Source organism: Scyliorhinus canicula, chromosome 1 (genome assembly GCF_902713615.1).
Source record: "Scyliorhinus canicula chromosome 1, sScyCan1.1, whole genome shotgun sequence".
Classification (NCBI taxonomy): Eukaryota; Metazoa; Chordata; class Chondrichthyes; order Carcharhiniformes; family Scyliorhinidae; genus Scyliorhinus; species Scyliorhinus canicula.
Window position 1 is genome coordinate 125,177,548 of NC_052146.1, and position 21,868 is coordinate 125,199,415.

At 44.3% G+C, this 21,868-nt stretch overlaps 1 protein-coding gene across 1 annotated transcript in view; it reads left to right on the forward strand.

Moving 5' to 3' along the window:
- Positions 1-21,188, forward strand: part of fndc5a (fibronectin type III domain containing 5a) — a 158,983-nt gene extending 137,795 nt beyond the window's left edge. Inside the window, exon 6 of the mRNA XM_038799404.1 lies at positions 19,589-21,188. Coding sequence (XP_038655332.1) covers positions 19,589-19,630 — 42 coding nt within the window. The 3' untranslated portion in view covers positions 19,631-21,188. The remainder of the gene's footprint in view (positions 1-19,588) is intronic.
- Positions 21,189-21,868: the final 680 nt, after the last annotated feature.

Sequence of the window (21,868 nt, forward strand, 5' to 3'; positions counted from 1 at the left end):
CATGCACTGATGCCAATGCAAGATTGGGTATAAAACAGCCATAATTGTTTAACATGCATAAGAAGAATTTTAACTCAGCCACATTCCTATGCACGAGGACACTTTTCTTATGGCTCTTACCTTCTTTTCAAGTGGGTGTGGACCCTTTGAGTCTACTTTGAAACCTAGGTAAGTGACTTGACTGGCATGGAAAGCGCACATTTCACGCTTTAGTCAGATTTCCGCATCTTGGAATCTTCTTAATATCTTCTCTAAACCTACTACATGCTTCTCATTTGATGTTCCTGTGATTAGGCTGTCATCTAGGAATGCCTTGAAGGCGATTCTCCATTGTACGCCAGAATATTACACGGGTCAAGGAGATGCCAAAAGGTAATCTGTGTATTGAAACCAGCCTTTGTGCATGTTAATTGTCGGAAACTTTCAGGAATGTTCATCCAGCTTCAGTTGACTGGTAAACATGACTGAGGTTGAGTTTGGTATTTGTGAGGCCCCCACCAACTTCGCATAATATCTTCAATTCATAGAATTGGATATTTATATTTATCGACTTGGGTGGCCTGGTTGATTGTAAGCTTGTAGTCCCCATATATCTTAACGGAGAGGTTGGCTTTAGTACAGGAACGATGGTGGCTGCCCACTCTGTAAACTGCATGGGTATAATGGTTCCCAATTCTTCCAGATGTTTACGTTTAGCTTCCACGTTTTGGCACAAGGCATAAAGGATCGGTCTTGCTCTAAAACACTTGGGTGTTGAGTCTGGGTTGACTTAAACCTTCGCCTTTACTCCCTTTATTCAACCCAACTTGTTCTGTGACACTTCCTTGTGTCTGTCCAAGGCTTCCTGAAAGATACTGTCAGGATTTAAAAAATTTCCAACTAGTTTCACTTGATTTGGTGCAATTTTAGGGACTCCCCCCCTTATGTATCGCAAACTTGACTGAACGGCTCCTCAAAAATATTTAAACATTTTCTCACCCACAACTGTAGCCGGACCCCCAGTGTTGACCTCCATATTTAGTGGCCTTCCCTTTACTGTGAGGACTATCTCAATTGGGATCATTTTGGTCACTCTCACTACATTCAATTTGTATGTTCCTCATCTAAATTCTTCTCCACTAGGGCAGCATGGTGGTGCAGTGATTAGCACTGCTGCCTCATGGGCCAAGACGCCGGGTTCGATCTCAGCCCCGGGTCACTGTCCATGAAGAGATTGCACATTCTCCCCTTGTCTGCGTGGGTCTCATCCCCACAACCCAAAGATGTGCAGGGTAGGTGGATTGGCCACGCTAAATTGCCCCATAATTGGAAAAAAAAGAACTGGGTACATCAAATTGAAAACATATTCTTCTCCACTTTGTTCACTGGTGCAGTTGTTTGCTCGATACAGCTAGAAGCTTATTTTTTACACCCGTGTTGTTAATACCGATCCTAAACGATCATGTAGCATATCGTCCAGTGCTGCACCAAACTCGCAATGCTTGGTCATTTGCCTGAGTGTAGCAACAAAACCGGAGATGGTCCCTCTTGGGTCCCTGGCAGCCGAATTGATCTTGTATCGTTGTTGCATGATCGAGGGTCTGGGACATAAATGCTCCCTGACCAGCTTCACCAACTAGTCAAATGGTTTTGAGTCAGGAGCTTCTGGGGATACCAAACTTCTTATAACTTCGTAGGTTGTTGGCGCACAAACGGTTAATAGGATAACATTTTATTTATCCTGCCCCATTATTTCATTTGCTATGAAGAAGTAAGCTCAATATACTTTGACCCCTTATCGAGTGGATCTAACTTCCCAATCATGGGCATCTTTCACTCACCTTTCTTTGGTATCCCGACTCTGTGTTCGTCATGGAGGCTTTTCTTCCCCCCTCGAGTTCAATGACTGTGGGCTTGTGATTGATCCGGTTTACTCATCACCAAAGTGATGGCTCGAGGCAATATCAGGTATATGGTACTAACGAAGAACTAAGGGAGGATTCTCTGTCCCGTCAAACGGTCAATGGGGTTTCCCATTGTGGGCAGCCCTATACCACCGGGAAATCCCCGGGCGTGGGTTGGCAATGAACAAGGTAACTTCTGTACAGGCACAGAGTCACTAATGTAGGTGTTAACGCTCTGGGCGGAATTCTCCGTTCCGGCAGCCGGCCAATGAGATTTCCTATTGTGTCCACCCCATGCCGTCGGGAAACTCACTGGCATGGGTGTGCTGCCCGTAGAGGATCCCACTGATGGATAATACCGCAGTCTGTCTCCTGGGTTCACTCTGACTAGAACCCCGCTCTCCAGGACCTGCGCTGATCCCTCATTCGTTGGGCCCCCAGCCAATCACGTGGACCATGAGGGCACAACTTAAAGGGGCCACGTTATACCAGAAACATAATACTTTTTGCTGCAAAGCAGCGGGGCGGCCAAAGGGCTCTGAATGAGGCAAACCCAATGTTTCACATGACTTGTGTAATACTGTAGTAATAATCACTTTACCATCACATCGACATGCAAGTTTAATGAAAATGCCTTGAGGATGACAAAAAGCAATATGATAGTTTGCACTACAGTACAATCAATAAACTCGCTCTGTGGCATTCAATGAATAACTTGAAAGCAGACAAACTTCAATACACCTTTGAATAGAATTATAGGAACAGCTGATCCTATCTAGAGCCACTTGCATCTCTGAATGCACAGAATACTGCCTGCGCTCGATCAGTAGGGGTCAGGAATATTCCATTTTTGGGTTAATACAAAAATTTAAAAAACAAATATTCATGAATTGTTAACACAGTCACTCTGTCCAATTACCACCATGGGGGGTATTGGATTGAACAACCGCTACGGTGAGGAAAATGAAAGTGTAATAGAGGTCAACTCTGTCAGACCTCATTCTTTTTATAAGACCTTATTCTGTTCAGCTGATCAGCGATTTCTTTTTCCGCTGGTTTCTCTATTGCACCATCCGCTGTACACAATACCCCCGTACCCCCTCACCACCTGCACCCTACAAACTGCTCAGTTTCTCCTCATTTCCATGAAGGTTACATTTGATTATTTTCCTCCCTAAATCATGGCACTTGCCCCCTCAACCTACTACCAACCAGCTTCTGAATGGCCAATTTTCCTCATACTTACATTTCCCTTTCCGCAGGCATTACTCCTATTCCTTTTGAAAGCAGCAGCATCATTTACCTCCTCAAAAGCCTATCCTTTAGTCACTATCCTCAAAAATCAACAGACCCGGGACTTCCAGTGACGTCATGTGAGAACAAGTCGCACGAAAGGTGGCTCCCGCCAGGGTCTTTGTTTTTTGATCCCTTATGGCTCTTTTTCTGGGATTTTTGTGTCCAAACCCAGGTAGCTGGTCTATGGAACATTTACTCGATGGAGCTATTTTGAAGGTTTCAACGAAAGAGTCCACTGGGAAGAAAACCCAGACTGGTAGTCCAACGGAGGCATCTGAATCAGAGAAGCGGCGCACCTATCACAGTGGATCTGTTAGCTGTGATGCTGCCAGAGAAACTGGAAAGATTTGGGAAGCAGATGGACAGGCAGTTTGAGCAGCAAGGTAAAAAGATTAAAGCCACTAATGAGAAGGCATTGGGCCCAATTCGAGCTGGGTTAGACCTTGAAGGCTGTGAAAGAGCGAGGCGAGACCCTGAAGGGCAGGGAGGAGGCCTTGTCACAGCATGAGGGGGGGTTTGCCCCGGTAAAAGCGGAGTTGATGCTCATGGCGGAGAGTAACAAGGGCCTGAGGGCAAAAGTGGAAGATCTGGAGAAGAGGTTGAAGCGATTGAACCTCAGGATGGTGAGACTGCCAGAGGGAATGGAAGGTTCAAGGCCAAATGATTTATTTTCAGTGATGTTCTCTCAGCTGGTGGCGGTGGGGGGGTGAGCGTGGGGGGGGGGCTTTGCCTTGAGCACTCCGGCAGAAGCCACGGCTGAATGAGCCACTGTGATTTTCTGCTTACATAGTTTCCAGAGGAATACGTGGGTCCTGGAGTGGGCAAAGAAGAACCGCAATATTGACTGGGATGAGCACATGGTGCGGAGCTACCAAGACATTGGAACCGAGCTGGCGAAGAGGCGTGAGGCCTTCAATAAGGCGAAGGTGGTATTCTACAGCAAAGGAGTGCAATTCTGGCTTGATAACCCGGCACAACTGAGAGTAATGATGGACTCGACAGATAATTTATTTGAGGTGGCGGAGCAGGCAGAGGCCTTCATTAGAGAGAGGAGACTGAGACCACTCTAAGGAGGGCTGATAGGGATTTTGTATATGAGAGTGGTCCGGGGGGGGGGGGGGGGGGGGGGGGGGTAAATGATGCTTTATTACAATGTGTTGATGTTTCTTCTTATTATTCTTTCTTGAATGTTGGGATTGTAAAAAGGGCGTTTGATAGAATACTGATAGGGGAAGAGGAGTGTAGTTGGACGCCAGGATTTAGGCACTTGGGTGCGTAGGGTGGGCTAGGAGGGATTAAGCCATTCTTTTTGTTGGCCTTTTGGAAGGGGGCCCTGGGTTGGGGCTACCTCATGAGCAAGCAAGAGAAGCTAATGAACAGGAGTTGAGTGGGGTGAGGGACTGTGACTCATTGGGGAAGTTTTGGTGAGGCACAATGGGTCTAGTTGTTTGATTGTTTGATGGGTAGGATGGGTTAGCCGAGATGGCAGGTAGTCTGTGGGCCAGGGGGAGGAGGGAGGAGATCCTGGGTGGAAAAGGGGTGGGGGGGAATGGGGCGGGAAGGGAAGAGCTAACACTGACCAGGGAATTTTCTTTGTCTAATCCTTGGGGTGGGGCCAGAGACCACCTTAAGTGGGCCTGGGACACAGGAATTTATAAGGAGGGGATGATTTATCACCGTGGAAATAGCTGGCTTGCAGGTGAAGGAGGGGTAAGAGACCCCTGACAAGGTTAGTCATCTGGAACGAGCGGGGTCTGGAGGGGGTGGTGAAAAGGGCAAAAGTTATTTTCCATTTAAAAGTTTTGGGGGTTGACGTGATGTTCTTACAGGAGACTCCCTCACAGTTGCGGGACCAGACTAGGCTGCTGAAGGCTTGGGGGAGCCAGGTTTTTCATTCAGGCTTTGATTGCCATGCCCGGGGGTGGCAATTCTAATCAACAAAATGGTCTGTTTCCAGCTAGCGGAGGTCTTGGCAGATCAGGGGGGTCAGTACATGATGGTTGCAGGCACATTGGAACGCAAAGGCAGTGGTGCTAATGTACGTATACGCCCCGAATTGGGACGATGTAAAGTTTATAAGGCAGTTGTTGGCCGCAATAATAATAATAATAATCTTTATTAGTGTCACAAGTAGGCTTACATTAACACTACAATGAAGGTACTGTGAAAAACCCCGAGTCACCACACTCCGGCACCTGTTTGGGTACACTGAGGGAGAATTCAGAATGTCCAATTCACCTAACAAGCACATCTTTCGGGATTTGTGGGAGGAAACCGGAGTGCTCAGAGGAATCCCACGCAGACAAGGGAAGAACGTGCAGACTCTGCACAACGGATTAGATACGTACCAAATTATTTTATGGGGATTTCAATTGTGTACTAAACCTGAAGCTGGATCACTCCAGGCCAAAGTTGCTGGCTCCTTCGGGGATAGCGAGGGTGTTAACTGCATTCATTGACAAGAGAGGCGGTACAGACTGGTGGCTTATGCACCCTGTGGGTGAGGAGTTCTCATTTTTTTTCTCCCCGGTGCACTCGAGGATAGATTTCTATTTCATGGGTCGGACTCTCCTCCCCGTGGTGAAAAAGGCAGAATATCCTGTAGTGGTTATTTCTGATCGAGCTTCGCATTTGGTGGTTCTGATGTCGGAGGCAGGCCGGACGCATCGCACGGGATGGAGGTTGGACCTATGGTTTTTATCAGATATTGGGTTGTTTGAAGGTCTCTAGAGCCATAAAGGAATATGTAGAGTTTAATGAGAATGGGACAGTCTCCCCCTCTACTCTGTGGGAGGCGTTGAAGGCAATGATTAGAGGGAACATCATATTGTACAAAGCACGCATGGGTGGGGAGGCAAAGAAGGAAAAACAGACGTTAGTGATGAGATCCTGGGAGCGGACGTTGGCTATGCGAGCAACCCAACTCCAGAACTATTGGCACACAGGAAGAAGCTGCAAATGCAGTTTAACTTGCTGTCTACTGACAGGGCAGTGCGCAAGCTGAGGTAGCTGAAGGGGTTGGCGTATGAGTATGGAAGAAGGCCAGTCGTCTTTTGGCTCACCAGCTGAGGTGGCAGGAGACTGCTCGGGAGATCATTCAGGTTTGGGTTTTGGAGAGTTGGCTGGTCTCCGCTCCAGACAAGGTGAATGGGGCATTTAGGTCGGAGCCGCCAGGGGATGAGCTGGAATGGCAGAGTGTTTAGAGGGTCTGGAGTTTCCAAGGTGGGGAAGGAATTGTGGAAAGAGTTCGAGGCGCTCCTTGAAATGGAGGAATTCCGAACAGTCCTAGCAAAGGTCTGAATGGGGAAGGCGCAGGGAATGGTTTCCTGGTAGAATTTAATAAGAAGTTTGCAGATCATTTGATTCCATTCCTTGTGGCGATAAATAATGATTCCCTGGAGCAGGGTACTCTCCTTGAGACATTGGAGCAGGCATCAATCTCCTTCTCCTGAAAAAGGATAAGGATCCCGCAGAATGGGGGTCATATCATCCAATTTCACTGCTCAATGTTATCACAAAGCTTTTGGTCAAGATCCTGGTGTTGAGGTTGGAACCCTGTCTCCCCGTGGTAGAGAGGAAGGACCAGTCGGGGTTTGTGAAGGGCCGAAAGCTGTCATCCAATGTGATGCATTTGCTCAATGTGGTTCTCATCCCAGTGGCTGGACCGGAACTGAAGATAATCGTGTCACTAGATGCAGAAAAAGCGTTCAATAGGGTTGAGAGGAGGTTCTTCTTTGTGGTGTTGGAGAGGTTTGGGGTGGGCCCTGGGTTTGTGTCATGGGTATGGTTGTTGTACGAGGCTCCCTCCACCAGCGTACATACTACGATGACATTGGGAGGCGAGGGGTGTCCTATGTCTGTCCTCCGTGCTTGAACCACTGAGGGCCTTGAGGGCCTCAAATAAGAGGAGAGGAATTATTAGGAATTGCAGATTACTTTCTGCCAGACACAAGGGACCCGGGGCCAGTGATGGGGGCATAATGGGTATATTGAAGAGATTTGGTTTCTTCTCGGGATCCCAGTTAAATTTAGGGAAGAGTGAGTACTTTGTGGTTAGCACCTCTGGAGGGGACGGTCTTGGGCGCTATCTTACTGCCTGGCAGGGACTACTCTTCAGTATTTGGAGATCCAGGTGGTACAGAACTGGGAGCAGCTACGTAAATTGAATTCTACCAGCTGAGCAGGTAGAGTAATTCTGACCTGCAAAGGTTGGATAGCATTGTCCTTGGTGGGCTGGGTTTAATCCGCCAAAAATATACATCTTACCGAGGTTCTTGTTCTTATTTCAGTGTCTTCCGGTATTTCCTGGTACTTTTTTCAGAGGATTGAGCAGGTTTCATCTAGAGGGGGAAACCCCCAGGAATTTGAAGGGGGTCCTTCAGATGGATAGACAGTCAGGGGGAACTTGATGTTTTATTACTGGGCTGCCAACACGGAGATTTGGGGTGGTGTGGGGACCCGGCATCTATCTGGATGTGGATGAAGTCTGGGTCATGCAGCGGTCCAGTTTGGGGTCGCTAGTTACAGCGTCTCTGCCTTCTGCTCCAGTACTCATCAAACCCAGTAGTTGACTCCACTTTAAAAATATGGAGGCTACTCCGTCAAGCTGGGGCCAGCGTCAAGGTGGGCTCCTATTTGTATGAATCATTTGTTTGAACCAGCAAAGTTGGATGTCACATTTTGGGGGTGGAGGGGGAAGGGGCTAGAGAGTGAGCAATCTATTTCTGGAGGGGTAGTTTGCCAGCCTGGAGGCGCTGAAATAGAAAGTTGAGCTTGTGAGCTCCGTGCGTTTAGGCACCTTCAGGTTCCCAATTTTTTTTTGATGGAAATTTCTGACATTTCCAGTGGTGCAGCCTTCAACTTTATTGGATAGGATATTTTCCTGCTTGGAAGAGGATAGTTCGTCCAGCATTTATGGATGCATTTTGGGGAAAGAGTTGGACTTGGTGGAGGCCAAATGGGAGGAGGAGCTGGGACCCAATACTGGAGGAGGAGATGTGGAGTGAGTCTCTCTGCAGGGTGAACGCCGCGTCATCCCGTGCGAGGCTGAGTCTGATCCAGTTCTAGGTAGCGTTTATGACGCACTTCACCAAGGCCAGAATGAGTCATTCCTTTGAAGGGGTTGAGGAGAGGTGAGGGCGCTGGTCAAGAGGGCCTGCTAACCAGACGCATATGTTCTGGTCCTGTCCCAAGCTTGTGGGTTTCTGGGTCTCAGCACCATATTGGCAATCCTGAATATTGAAATGGAGCACTGTCCTTTAGTGTCCTTTAGTTTCTGTATTCGGGGTATTGGAACTGCCGGAGCTTTCGACAGGTACAAGGGCAGATGCCCAGGCATTTGCCTTGCTGGTTGCTCGGAAGTGAAACCTCCTGAATTGGAGATTGGTGATGCCACCATGACTAGGTGACGTAATAGAGTTTTTGCACCTCGAGAAGGTCAAAAATACCGTGAGGGGGGTCAATTGACAGGTTCTACCATAGATATAAACCATTCATGTTGTATTTTAAGGAATTGGTTGCTGTTAGCTGTTGGGGGGGCGGGGGGGGGGGGGGGGGTGGGGGGGATAGAATGGGAGAGGTAGTGAGGGCGGGTGGGTTTACTTGTTTTTTGTTTTTATTATTTTGTTTATGTTGTTTGTAATTTGTGTACTTTTTGTATTTTTTTGGTGTAAAATGATGAAAGTTTAATATATTTATTTAAAAAAAAATTTTTTAATCGACAGGTCCAAATTTTCCATTCTTCACAGAATCGGGGTTTATTTTCATCGTGGCTGAAGTTCTGTCCTTCACAAACATGAGCCACTGAGTCTGGGGTCAGCTTTGGGGGTCATTTAAATATTTTTGATGGGCTCCTTGGCCTCAACCAAAGTGGCAGTGGAGATTTGCTGTGGTAGTGGAATGTCAGCAACAAACTTATGAATGTTGAGTCGTGCCCCTCATATATTTAACTAAATATATACACAGTGCTTATGTGACACGAGGATGCACTGATTGTTGCCATCATTAAAGGCCTTCACAAAAGGCCTTATACAGCACAGTATCAAACAAATTGAATTGCAGCTGTTTGTTCTACTGGCTGGAGCTTCTAAATTATGTACCTAACTTGCTAACAGGCCAAATTTGCCTAATACAGTTGTTATCCAGTAGTGCAAATGGTACCCTTTCTGGAGGTGTAAAAGCTGCTGCCTTATTACAATCATGATGTGGAGATGAAATGAAATGAAATGAAAATCGCTTATTGTCACGAGTAGGCTTCAAATGAAGTTACTGTGAAAAGCCCCTAGTCGCCACATTCCGGCGCCTGTTCGGGGAGGCTGTTACGGGAATCGAACCGTGCTGCTGGCCTGCTTGGTCTGCTTTCAAAGCCAGCGATTTAGCCCTGTGCTAAACAGCCCCTGCAGCACCGGAGATGCCAGCGTCGGACTGGGGTGAGCACAGTAAGAAGTCTTACAACACCAGGTTAAGGTCCAACAGGTTTGTTTCAAATCACTAGCTTTCGGAGCACGGCTCCTTCATCAAGTAACTCACTCACCTGATGAAGGAGCCGTCCTCCGAAAGCTAGTGACTCCAAACAAACCTGTTGGACTTTAACCTGGTGTTGTGGGACTTCTTACTATTAGAATCAGTTTACCTACTTCTTTAACCAAGGGGGTTTCTGCCTATGACAGTCTTTCTGATAGTTTCAACTTTACATAAAATTACTATAGAATCACACAGAGCATTCAATCTACTCTTTCTGTACTGGCTCTTTGAGAGAACTATCTAAATTATCCCACTCTCCAGCTGTTTCCTCATACCCCTCAAAACCTCACCCTTTCAAGACTTGTTCCAATTCCCTTTCGTAAGTTCGACTTGAATCTGCTTTTTTTAATCCATTCTTGGGATGGGAATGTTGCTGGCCTGATCCATCCCTAATTTACATTCCAGACAGTGCATTACAGATCATAACAATTCATGGCATTAAGCATTTCTCCTGTCCCATCTGGCTCTTTTGTCAATTACCTTAAAATGTTTTTAATATAACCCACAAGTAAATTATATGGATTATAGATGTATTTGCATGCAGCCTGTTCTATACTTTGGGTGAAGCCGAGTTCAAATTACTCACAGTTGTTGCTGACAATTTTCTACTTAGGAACAAAATGCTGACAACGTGCTGGTTTGATTCCCCCCACCCCCACCCCCCAACCCCAACGCAGTTAAGTTTGGATCACTACACACAGGCTAGGTCCCTCTCCACAAGCATTAATGAAAGGGTAATTAGGAGAGAACTATTAATAGCTAGGCCTCATGTACTTCCTAGCAGTCTGTGTCAGAGCAGCATTTAGGAAGACCTTGAAATAAATTTCTCCTGCCCTTTCCACTATAATTGGATCGATGAGGGAGCAAGTGAGTGGATGTAATCCTTAAATAAAGCCTTATGGAAAGCATAACTGCAGTCTGGCTTTCAGGAATGGTGAATGAACTGTACAAGACTGCAAAAGGCCAGCTCCATCTGTTCTGTTCTGTACTTAAGTTAAATAACAGCGCCCCTGACCTTTACTCTGCAGGAGATGAGAGCACCAGTGACCCAAGGATTTCAATAAGCATACTTCAGTGCTTCCAATATATAAAAGCCATGGCTTAGAAATTGGATTGTATCATATCCATTTTCAGGGGGAAATGGCAGCTTGTTCCCAGACCCATATTTTAATGCTGTTGCTTCCATAGATGAACAGAAAACGTTTATGATTGTTGTCCCTTTTGTTTGCCTTCAATTTAGGTGCAAAGAATATCGGGGAGAATTTTACAGCCCCCCCCAATCCCCCACCCCAGGAGCAAACTTGCAAGTGGGGGGAGGATGAAAGCTTTTTACTTTATCATTTACACATATGTTTACCTCAATTCTTCACTTACTGCTATATTTTGTATCAGACGGAATAAATGATGTAAGTGGCAAACCAATCCAAATCTTCAGAAGGCTGTACACAGAAAACTGTATTTACCCTGGATTTGTTTGTGTCTTATGCCTTCAGCAGGTGGCTTGATCTTCAACCTCATCAAGCTCCCCTCAGATCGAAAAGTCAATGGCTATGACAATTCATTGGAATAATGGTCCAAAGTAGAAAATTCTCCAGAATGTTGTTTTTATAACCAGGAATTTATGAAAATTGCTGCCACTGATAAATGTACAGAATCACCATAGGTGACTCATCTTTACCCTGTCCAAAAGTTCCTGGCAAATGTCATGGGGCATCACATTGTGGTGCAGGAGATGATCTTGAAGGAACTCAGAAAAAGAAAGATATTGGGGCATCTAATGAGGATTGTAACAGTGACAGAGGCAACAGCAAACAACAATGGAGAGATACCCCATGGTTAGCTTCTAACAAATTCTGAAATTGTGTCATCATGTCAGGGATAACTGCAATATTTTCAGGGTTGTCTCTGTTGCAACAGCTCATGCTGGAGCTCATTGCAGTCAGCAAAGTGCGAGCGATTACATAGAAAGAGAGAGTTATGGGTAAATGGGTAAAGACTGGGCAGCTTCTGAAAGCTTTCTAACTTCTAGGTTTATGACATTATTTTGCCTGCAGCATTTATGAGTATAAGTGAATGGCAAAAGCAAAAATAAGTATTTTGACTCACAGAGAAACTAATTTTCTTAACTTAATTCTGTTATCATTGACTAACGTGTAACTAGTAACTCTTGGTTCCAAGTTCTGGAATTCTATCTTTAAGCCTCTCTGCTTTTCAAACCGACTTCTCCGACCAAGTCATCTGCCCTAATATTTCTTTATGTGGCTCAATGCCAAGTTTTATTTGGTAATGTTCCTTAGAAGAGCCTTGGCACATTTTACTAATTAAAAATGATTTATAAGTGCAAGTTGTTGTCGCTGTTTGCGATGGCAATGAGGAGTACATCGAGGCTAACCCATGTAGAGCATTGTAAGTCATCTTATGAGACATGTACAGCAGTAAGTTTGCACAGGCCGTTAATACAAACTAGACATATAACCAGCCAAGCAGCTTTCATGTGTGAGCATTGTCATCCACTCAGTATAAACACACTGAGGTAATAGTTGTCTCTGCCATTGTGCGCACTAATTAGTAGTTACAGTGAATTAAAAATAACGATTGTCTGGTTTCTGATTTTTAAGCACACAGGGTTATTTAACGTGTATGTGAAATTTTGTGAAACTGGCGTCAGTACTTTACAGCATCTTATTGTGAATGTCTTGGAAAAGTAAATTCAGTGCACTGTGTTGCTCGTTCTGGGTGAGTGTGCTTTACACTCAAATGGCTCTGTTTTATTCCTTAGCTCTAGAGTCGCCAGGTATCCTTATGATACCGCCACAAGATTCAAGTTCAAGTTCAGATCAATGACTCAATACACCAGTTAGTAAGTTCAAACAAGACATGTTTATTATTACACAGTTATTTACTACTCATGCATATAACACTAAAAGACTAGGCTATTCCTACCACTAACAGGCCAATACTTATCTGGAATAAGGGAAATGCCGGATCAGGGAACAATGGCCTCTTGCTTTGTCCTGGATACGCAGGCTTCCAGTTGGTGTGGACTAAAGGGGTCAGGAATGTCTACTCTCGTAGCGTCCGTTGTATGATACTTACTTGATGGCGGCTGCTGACCAGGCCTCTCCTTCTCAAGGTGTTCTGCTGCAAAGGTGTTCTGCTGGGAGGGCCGGCTGGTCAAGAAGAAAGAATCAGTCCTGGAACCTGACTTTTATAGGTCCCAGGGGCTTTGCGCCCTTCTGAGCGGACCCTCGATAAACCTGCAATCGATTGGGTCTCTTCCCAATCAATTGATTTGAATTTCCCCAATAACGGGGCTGTTCCTCGATCACTGGGCAGTTCTTTCCACCTTATTTGTGTCCTTTGTTTCAGACTCCACTGGCACCGGGATGTCTGACCTTCTATAGAATGTTTCAATCTCTTCTAATTGTTGTGTCCATTGTGCCTGGGAATCACCGGGAATCGCTCACTTAATATGCGCAGCTCGTTAGTTATAATTCTGTCTGGTTTCTTTAGCAGCCAGAATACACAGGGCATTCTGCAAACTGCTTGTCTCTTTGCAACTGTCCATTTTTTCCTGTAACCTTTGCGTTCTTCCATTTTGTGTGAGGAAGTGGCCAGCTTTGGTATCTACAACTGCTTCAGAGTAAATCGTGATGGTAGAACAAGAGGTGCAGGTCCAAATTAGCACAATGCTAATTCAGGATTAATGCCTGGAGCATATGGAACAAATCTCCAAGTAGTGTAATGGAAGGAAAAACTCAAGATTAAGTGAAAGTTGCTTTTATATTGTGTAAGTGTCATGCAAGCCCCATTACCAAAGATTAAACAGCTAAACTTACGGCAGTAGGTAGGTGCTGGTGACATTCATCAACAATAAAAGTGACTAGAGAAACAAGTAGCTGCTGTCATGGGTAATGGTGGCACATTTCTAAGTGGGCAAGCGGGATCAAATGGCCTCCTTCATCCATAGAATTAGAATTCTGGAATAACCTGAACTTGGTCTTTGTTTCTAAAGTGTTATATTCAGTTGTCTTATCCTAAAGGCAAACCTGCACATCCAAAGTAAAAGCAAACATTTGGGGATTTTTTCCCCCATTCCTTCCTGGGATGTAAGCATCACTGACAAGGCCAGCATTTATTGCCCAGCCCTAATTGCCCTTCAAAAGGTGGTGGTGAGCGTGAGCCGCCTTTTTGAGCCCCTACAGTCTGTGTGGTGAATTTAAAAATACTGTGGCAAGCAAAAGTTACAGGATTTTGACCCAGTATCGATGAAGGAATGGCAGTATATTCCCAAGTCAGAATGATGTGTGATTTGGGTCAAATTGCAGATGCTGGTGTTCAAATATGTCTGCAGCCTTGTTCTTTTAGGCTGTAGAGGCCACGGTTTTGGAAAGCTTATTGATGCCTGTCTCTGAAGTGTGAATTTACTAAGGGCGCAATTTTTCCAAAAGGGAACAAAGGCTTGCAGTGCCGAGAAACACATGGCTATTCATCGCAATTCGCTTTGAATAAGGAGTCAGAACGGGAAACACACAGCCGAGGCCGCACATAGCCCCATTTTGTACAGTGGGGGGCTCCGCTCGCCGGAACTCCCCAGTGTACCAAGAGACCCGGGAAACGATCCCCAACCTCTCTCCAAGACCAAACACACTAGATGAGGGTCCCCGCACCTCCCCCTTCACCCACACCGGGTACGGCAGACCCAATCGCACGCAAACATCATCAACTTGGCACCTTGCCAGTGCCAACCTGGCAGTGCCCAAAGCTGGCTGACAGTGCCAACTGAGCACCTTGGCAGTACCAGGCTAGTAACAAGTTGGCACTGTCAGGGTGACCAGGTGGCACCAGCAGTGCCACAGAACCACCCTGCCCAAAGGGCATGCAGATGGGGGGGGGCCTTCGATCCGCTTGGAGAACACCACGAATGCCATTCCATCTGGTCCCCATTTGTGAGGACCAGTGCTGAACAGCACTCACCTGAGGTCTCTGAGGCAAAGGGAATGAATCCCAAAGCCTCAGGTATCTCAGGAATCTGAACATTAGAGTGAGGCTAACTGCCTCGCTCTAATATGCAGATTCGGGATTCACATCGCAACATCTCACGAAATCGCGTTGGATCTCGTGAGGCACGGCGAGCTGGTTAGATCTCGGGAGCAGGGCCACCCAGCTTTTATCGGCCAAGCTGTGCCACGGCTGAGCTGCTTTTCTGGTGCAGCATGGTCACTGGATTGCACCCTAAGAGTTTGTACCTTGTAATCTGGTGAAAAGGTTTTATACTGGAAGCTACTTTGCCTCACTAGCAAAGAGTTCCCAAATTGATTTAATTCATATAATAGTACATTGTCTGCACGGAACATTTATAGATACTGAAAATGGAACCACATGGAACTATCTCCAATTTATACAGTGACTGCTAAGTGTTTCTTTATTGGTGTACTTCTTGTCATAATCTCCAAAATACATCCCGGGAATGTTGCCCAGGGCTTCTCTACTCTGCTGGTGAAATTTCAGCGGAAATTCAATAGAAACCCCTGGATGTATGTTGGTGGCAATCGTCCACACAGTAATAGTGTCAGAGTAGGAGACCCCCTCAGGAACTTCCCAGTGCCAATGGATAATGCGCAAAGGGAAGTAGTAGTATAGCTGTCAATTCTTGTGTCGTACTGCATGAGAATAAAAGCAAACACAGTATTAAGTCAGCAAATGTGAAAGAAATGGAATATCGAACTTGCAATGCATAATATACCTGGCTCCACTGGTACAAAATTTAATAATCTCACAAATCCTCAATTTGACTTCACCTTGAAAACCTAAGAATAAGTATATTTCCATAAATAACATTCCAGACCTCTGAGCATTGCCATAGGATATCTGAGCTAGTACTTTCAAAAGCCTGAAGCTGAAATTTTTTACTTTAAAGTGCAACTTGGAAGTTTGTAAGATAGTCAGAATGGGTGGAACGGTGGCACAGTGGTTAGCACTGCTGCCTACGGCGCTGAGGACCGGGTTTGTACTGGTACCAGGTCAAGGTCACTGTCCGTGTGGAGTTTGCACATTCTCCCAGCGCCTGCTTGCGTTTCACCCTCACAACCCAAAGATGTTGCCTCCCTGGTGCAAGGGTCAAGGATGTCTCGGAGCGGCTGCAGGACATTCTGGGGGGGGGGGGGGGGGGGGGGGGGTGAACAGCCAGCTGTTGTGGTGCACATAGGCACCAACGATATAGGCAAAAAAAACGGGTCGAGGTCCTACAAGCTGAATTCAGGGTTAGGAGTTAAATTAAAAAGTAGGACCTCAAAGTCAGTAATCTCAGGATTGCTACCTGTGCCACAAGCTAGTCAGAGTAGGAATGTCAGGATAGATAGGATGAATGCATGGCTCAAGAGATGGTGCAAGAGGGAGGGATTCAAATTCCTGGGGCATTGGAACCAGTTCTGGGGGACGTGGGACCAGTACAAACCGGAAGGTCTGCATCTGGGCAGGACTGGAACCGATGTCCTGGGGGGTGTTTGCTGGAGCTGTTGGGGAGGGTTTAAACTAATGTGTCAGGAGGATGGGAACCATTGCAGGAATCGGATGGTAGTAAAACAGGGACAGAAACAAAAGGCAGTAAGGGAGTGTAAGGCAGAGAAGCCATAGTCAAAAATCAAAAAGGGCGACAGTACAAGGTACAGTGACTGAGGGGAGCTCAGTGAATAGGCCCAGTAATACTAAAAGGAATAAAGCAGGAAGTAAAAACGTAAATGGTAAGCGATATGGCAGGTTGTTACATGAAGATATGGGTTCAATGACAAGGAAAATTAGGAGAAATGTTAAGAGGAAATTTAACTTAGGAGAGGTTACTCATCGAGGTGTTAAGATTCAAAACAGAGGTATAAAAGCTAACATAAGTTACTCGAAATAAAGTAAATGAGTTGATGGCGCAAATCATCGTGAATGACTATGATTTAGTGGTCATTGCTGAAACATGGTTAAAGGATGGTCACGACTGTGAGTTAAATATCCGAGGGTATCAAACTATTCGGAAGGACAGAGTGGATGGGAAGGGAGGTGGTGTAGCTCTGTTATTTAAGGATGACATCCAGGCAATAGTAAGGGATGACATCGGAGCTATGGAGGATAAGGTTGAATCCATTTAGATGGAAATCAGGAATAGTAAGGCGAAAAAGTCACTGACAGGAGTAGTTTATAGGTCACCAAATAGCAACATTATGGTGGGGCAGGCAGTAAACAAAGAAATAACTGATGCATGTAGAAATGGTACAGCAGTTATCATGGGGGATTTTAATCTACATGTCGATCGGTTTAACCAGGTCGGTCAAGGCAGCCTTGAGGACGAGTCTATAGAATGTATCCGTGATAGTTTCCGAGAACAGTATGTAATGGAACCTACGAGGGAACAAGCGGCCCTAGATCTGGTCCTGTGTAATGAGACAGGATTGATTAATGATCTCATAGTTAGGGATCCTCTCAGAAGGAGCGATCACAATATGGTTGAATTTAGTGCAACGTGTCCAAGTTTGCAGACGACACTAAGGTGAGTGGTAAAGCAAAATGTGCAGAGGATACTGGAAGTCTGTAGAGGGATTTGGATAGGTTAAGTGAATGGGCTAGGGTCTGGCAGATGGAATACAATGTTGACAAATGTGAGGTTATCCATTTTGGTAGGAATAACAGCAAAACGGATTATTATTTTTATGATAAAATATTAAAACATGCTGCTGTGTAGAGAGACCTGGGTGTGCTAGTGCATGAGTCACAAAAAGTTGGTTTACAGGTGCAACAGGTGATTAAGAAGGCAAATAGAATTTTGTCCTTCATTGCTAGAGGGATGGAGTTTAAGACTAGGGAAGGTATGCTGCAATTGTATAAGGTGTTAGTGAGGCCACACCTGGGGTATTGAGTTCAGTTTTCGTCTCCTTACCTGAGAAAGGACCTACTGGCGCTGGAGGGTGTGCAGAGGAGATTCACTAGGTTCATCCCAGAGCTGAAGGGGTTGGATTACGAGGATAGGTTGAGTAAACTGGGACTGTACTCGTTGGAATTTAGAAGGATGTGGGGGGATCTTATAGAAACATATAAAATTATGAAGGGAATAGATAGGATAGATGCGGGCAAGTTGTTTCCATTGGCGGGTGAAAGCAGAAAGCCTCAAAATAAGGGGAAGTAGATTTAGGACTGAGTTTAGGAGGAACATCTTCACCCAAAGGATTGTGAATCTATGGAATTCCTTGCCCCAGTGAAGCAGTTGAGGCTCCTTCATTAAATGTTTTTAAGATAGAGATAGATAGTTTTTTGAAGAATAAAGGGATTAAGGGTTATGGTGTTCGGGCCAGAAAGTGGAGCTGAGTCCACAAAAGATCAGCCATGGTCTCATTGAATGGCGGAGCAGGCCCGAGGGGCCAGATGGCCTACTCCTGCTCCTAGTTCTTATGTTCTTATGTGCAGGTTAGGTGGATTGATCATGCTAATGTGCACCTTAATTGGAAAAAGAAAATTGGGTACTCTTAAGTTTTTTTTAAAAAGTCAATCTATTTTGGAAATATTTCAACAGAACTTAAAGAAAGGATAAATTTACCTGAATGTAAAAAACAATTAAAGTTTAGATGGGGTAACCAAAAGTATTTTTTATTGTTTAGGAACACAATTGGATTGAATAATACAATACAAAGATTGACTGATAAAAAATATCTATTAAACTCCAGTGTTAGTTCCAACTAAAGGCAGATGGGGCTACACCGACGATTCATAGAATATGCAGGTAGTGTAAACGTTGCTAATGTGACAGCCAAAATAGTGCCAGTGATATTCACAGATACAATCTCTTTGTCGCCAAACAGAAGACAGGATTTGTGTAAACATTCAAGATTTTTATTAAGTATGCCTTAGTTGCACTTGAATCATCATTTTATGGCAGGCTTAACATTAGGTGTTGTCTGTTGTGCTCAGTTTAGCTAAGTGTGAAACAAAATGGCTAAGCTGTCGCCTGGTGCGATTGATAGAGAACTAGATAGTTTAAAACAGCTCTCAGAGGCTGCTATTGCAATTTGGAAATTTGATTTTCTCAATGCTTCTGTCCTAGGTCAGAATATGAATCAACAGAATCAACAGATTGTCTTAAATACATGATGGGAGTGTTAGAGGGAAGAGGTGATTGCAGACTCAAAATCCTGGCGATCAGACGTAGATATCTTTTCACCCGATCATTGCATGTAACCTACGTTGTCCGACCCTTCAAGCTAGAGAAGGAGAAAGCATGGCAATTTGTACTTGACCTAAAGGCAGAATAATATAACTTTAAAATGCCTTCTTTTTAATAAAAGGAAAACAATGTTAAATGTAGGGAACCTAAAATAAACAGCAGAGTCAATTAACACCTGTTGAGGGAAGAGATAGGGGGAATGGGCTAAATCTTCAAAAAAGTTTGAATAGATTCAATGGCTGCATATCCTCCTTCTTACCGTTTTAATATTTTTTAAATATAAATTTAGAGTACACAATTCAATTTTTCCAATTAAGGGGCAATTTAGTGTGGCCAATCCACCTACCCTGCACATCTTTGGGTTGTGGGGGCGAAACCCATGCAAACACAGGGAGAATGTGCAAACTCTACACGGACAGTGACCCAGAGCCTGGGACCTCGGCGCCATGAGGCAGCAGGGCTAACCCACTGTGCCACCATGCTGCCCTTTCCTTGTAATATTTTAGGATTCTCTGATAGAATGATGACATTTTGTTGATGAAATATCTCCTGAGAAATGTTTGAGTTCTCCAATGAGCAAGAAACATACAGATCGTCACCATTCATAGAGCCAGACTTGACAATGTGTGGTCTGAAATGCTGATCATAACAATGCTGTTCTAAATAACAATTTCATCCTTTTATTCAGTTTCCAAAGAACAAGCCTTCTGTAAATATCATTGAAGCTTGACTGCTATACGGCTAAGAAGATGGTTTAACCTGGTTTCTCTTGGGAGGGAGCTGTTGGTTTCTGAATAGAAGGACAGACCTGCTTCATAAATAGATTTAAAAGCACACAACTATCAAGACTTATTGAAATGATCATCATCATCAAGGACAGGAGGCTATCTAATTTCTCACCGGTGAAAAAGAAGACCCCTAAGGTTTTGCGCATTTTTATACAATACGAGAAAAGGTAATTTAATAAAGATTTTTATCTTTGTGTTCTTGCAAAGGGACTCACTAGTACAGAAATAACCAATTTAAGAAATGACTACATATATTCAAACTTTCCTCACTGACAGTTCATCAAATGAATTATAAATGGTTGACAGAAGATGTTTCAGAAATCCAAGCTACTGAACACTGTCATGTGGACCTTAAACAACAGGCTATTATGCACATTTTATTATATAAATATTCAATGTCTCTTTATAGAGAGGAGAGTGTGATTTTGGCAAGATTGTCTAAAATGGTACCACTGCAGTGGGGTTTGCTCAGTACAGACAGAGCTAGTTCTTCTGTGAGGACTGGCAAGATGACTTTTGAAGTTCAAGAACATCTTTATTGCAAAGATTATGATGATGTTAGATTTTTTATCAGCACTCACAATGACACTAACTCTCGGTTTTTTGCTTATAAAAATGATTTTTTTTGCACTTACAAGCTGTACGAGAGACATTGACAAAGAGGTAGCAGTTTCTTGAGGAGTTATTTCTTTCTGCCCATGAACCATTAATTCTGAGCAATCTTCTGGAAGTGTTTGTTTACACATTATAGAAGTTGTGTAGTTTCTTTTTAGTTATTATAACCAATACCTTTAACTTTAATATGAAGAAGAACCATACTATTAGTTTCAAAGCTAGACATTTTAAGAGCCTTTTTTAAAATTGTTTCTTATTAACTGAAATGTAGACTCCTGCCAAACTAGAAAGCGTAGAACACTTGGTGAAGACTTTATGATTTGTATTCATTACCCATACATATATGCATTTTAGAACATAATTAATTTAATGCACGGAATGGAATTTTCCAAGGTACGACAACTATTTGGTAATCTTTCCTGATCAGTGGCAAACAGAGATGACAGATAATTTTTTTTAATTTTTCCAATTAAGGGCAATTTAGCGTGGCCAATCAACCTACCCTGCACATCTTTGGGTTGTGGGGGTGAGACCCAAACAGACACGGGGAGAATGTGCAAGCTCCACACGGACAGTGACCCGGGGCCGGGATTGAACCCGGGTCCTCGGTGCTGTTAGGCAGCAGTGCTGACCACTGCACCACATGCCGCTTCCATGTGACAAATAAACAATAGCTGTATGGGGAACATGTACTTGGAGCGACTCTTAGACATTTTCATGGCTATGCATTGAAATTACCATTATGATTGGGATTAAAGCATTGATGTCCTGCTTTAGTCTTTTTTTTTTACCGCTGCTGTGTTTCATATTTTGCAGCAGTTACCAGCACAAAGGCACTGTGGTGATTATTGGGCTGCCTGTCATCTAATTTGCATTAACTGTGGTGCAACTAAGTGTTAATACAAAAAAAATGTACTTTTAAAAAAATCAATACAACTTGCATGCCAAATTATAAAACTACTTTGTATCTAGCAACATGTCTCACAGCTAAATGGTAAAATTGGCGATCCAAATTTATCTTTCAAACGGTCAAATATCACATTTGAAAAATAAAGAATTGAGCATTCCACTAAAGTACAGAAGTCAAAACGGCATTTTTGTACTTTGGTCTTCTCTAGTCCATAGGTTAGAGTCTTCTCTGAGACCCTTCACTGTGTATGCCACAGCAAGGGATATGAAAGAGAGGTACAGATTCACCATGATCTAGTTGAATGGTGGAACAGGTTTAAGGAGTTGAATAGCCTACTCCTGTAAGTATCAGATTGGAGCAACATATTTCAAGTGTGCTACATCAATGGGGGAAGATCCCGGCTATTTCCCTGTTCAAGGCCATTTGTGGTACACCTTTCGCATTGGTATTCCTGTGAACCATGGCACATGGAGAAAAGGCGAGTCGTGGAATTAGAGCCATAATCTGAATGAATGGCAGCACTTGATCAAGGGGGTTAAATAGCCTACCCCTGTTCTTACCCCTGTTCTTGCTCCCTCCCTGGCCTAGTGCTAGAAACCAAACCAGCCCTTTAACTTTAGGCTGTTGACATTGTCACTTTCTAGTGAACATAAAG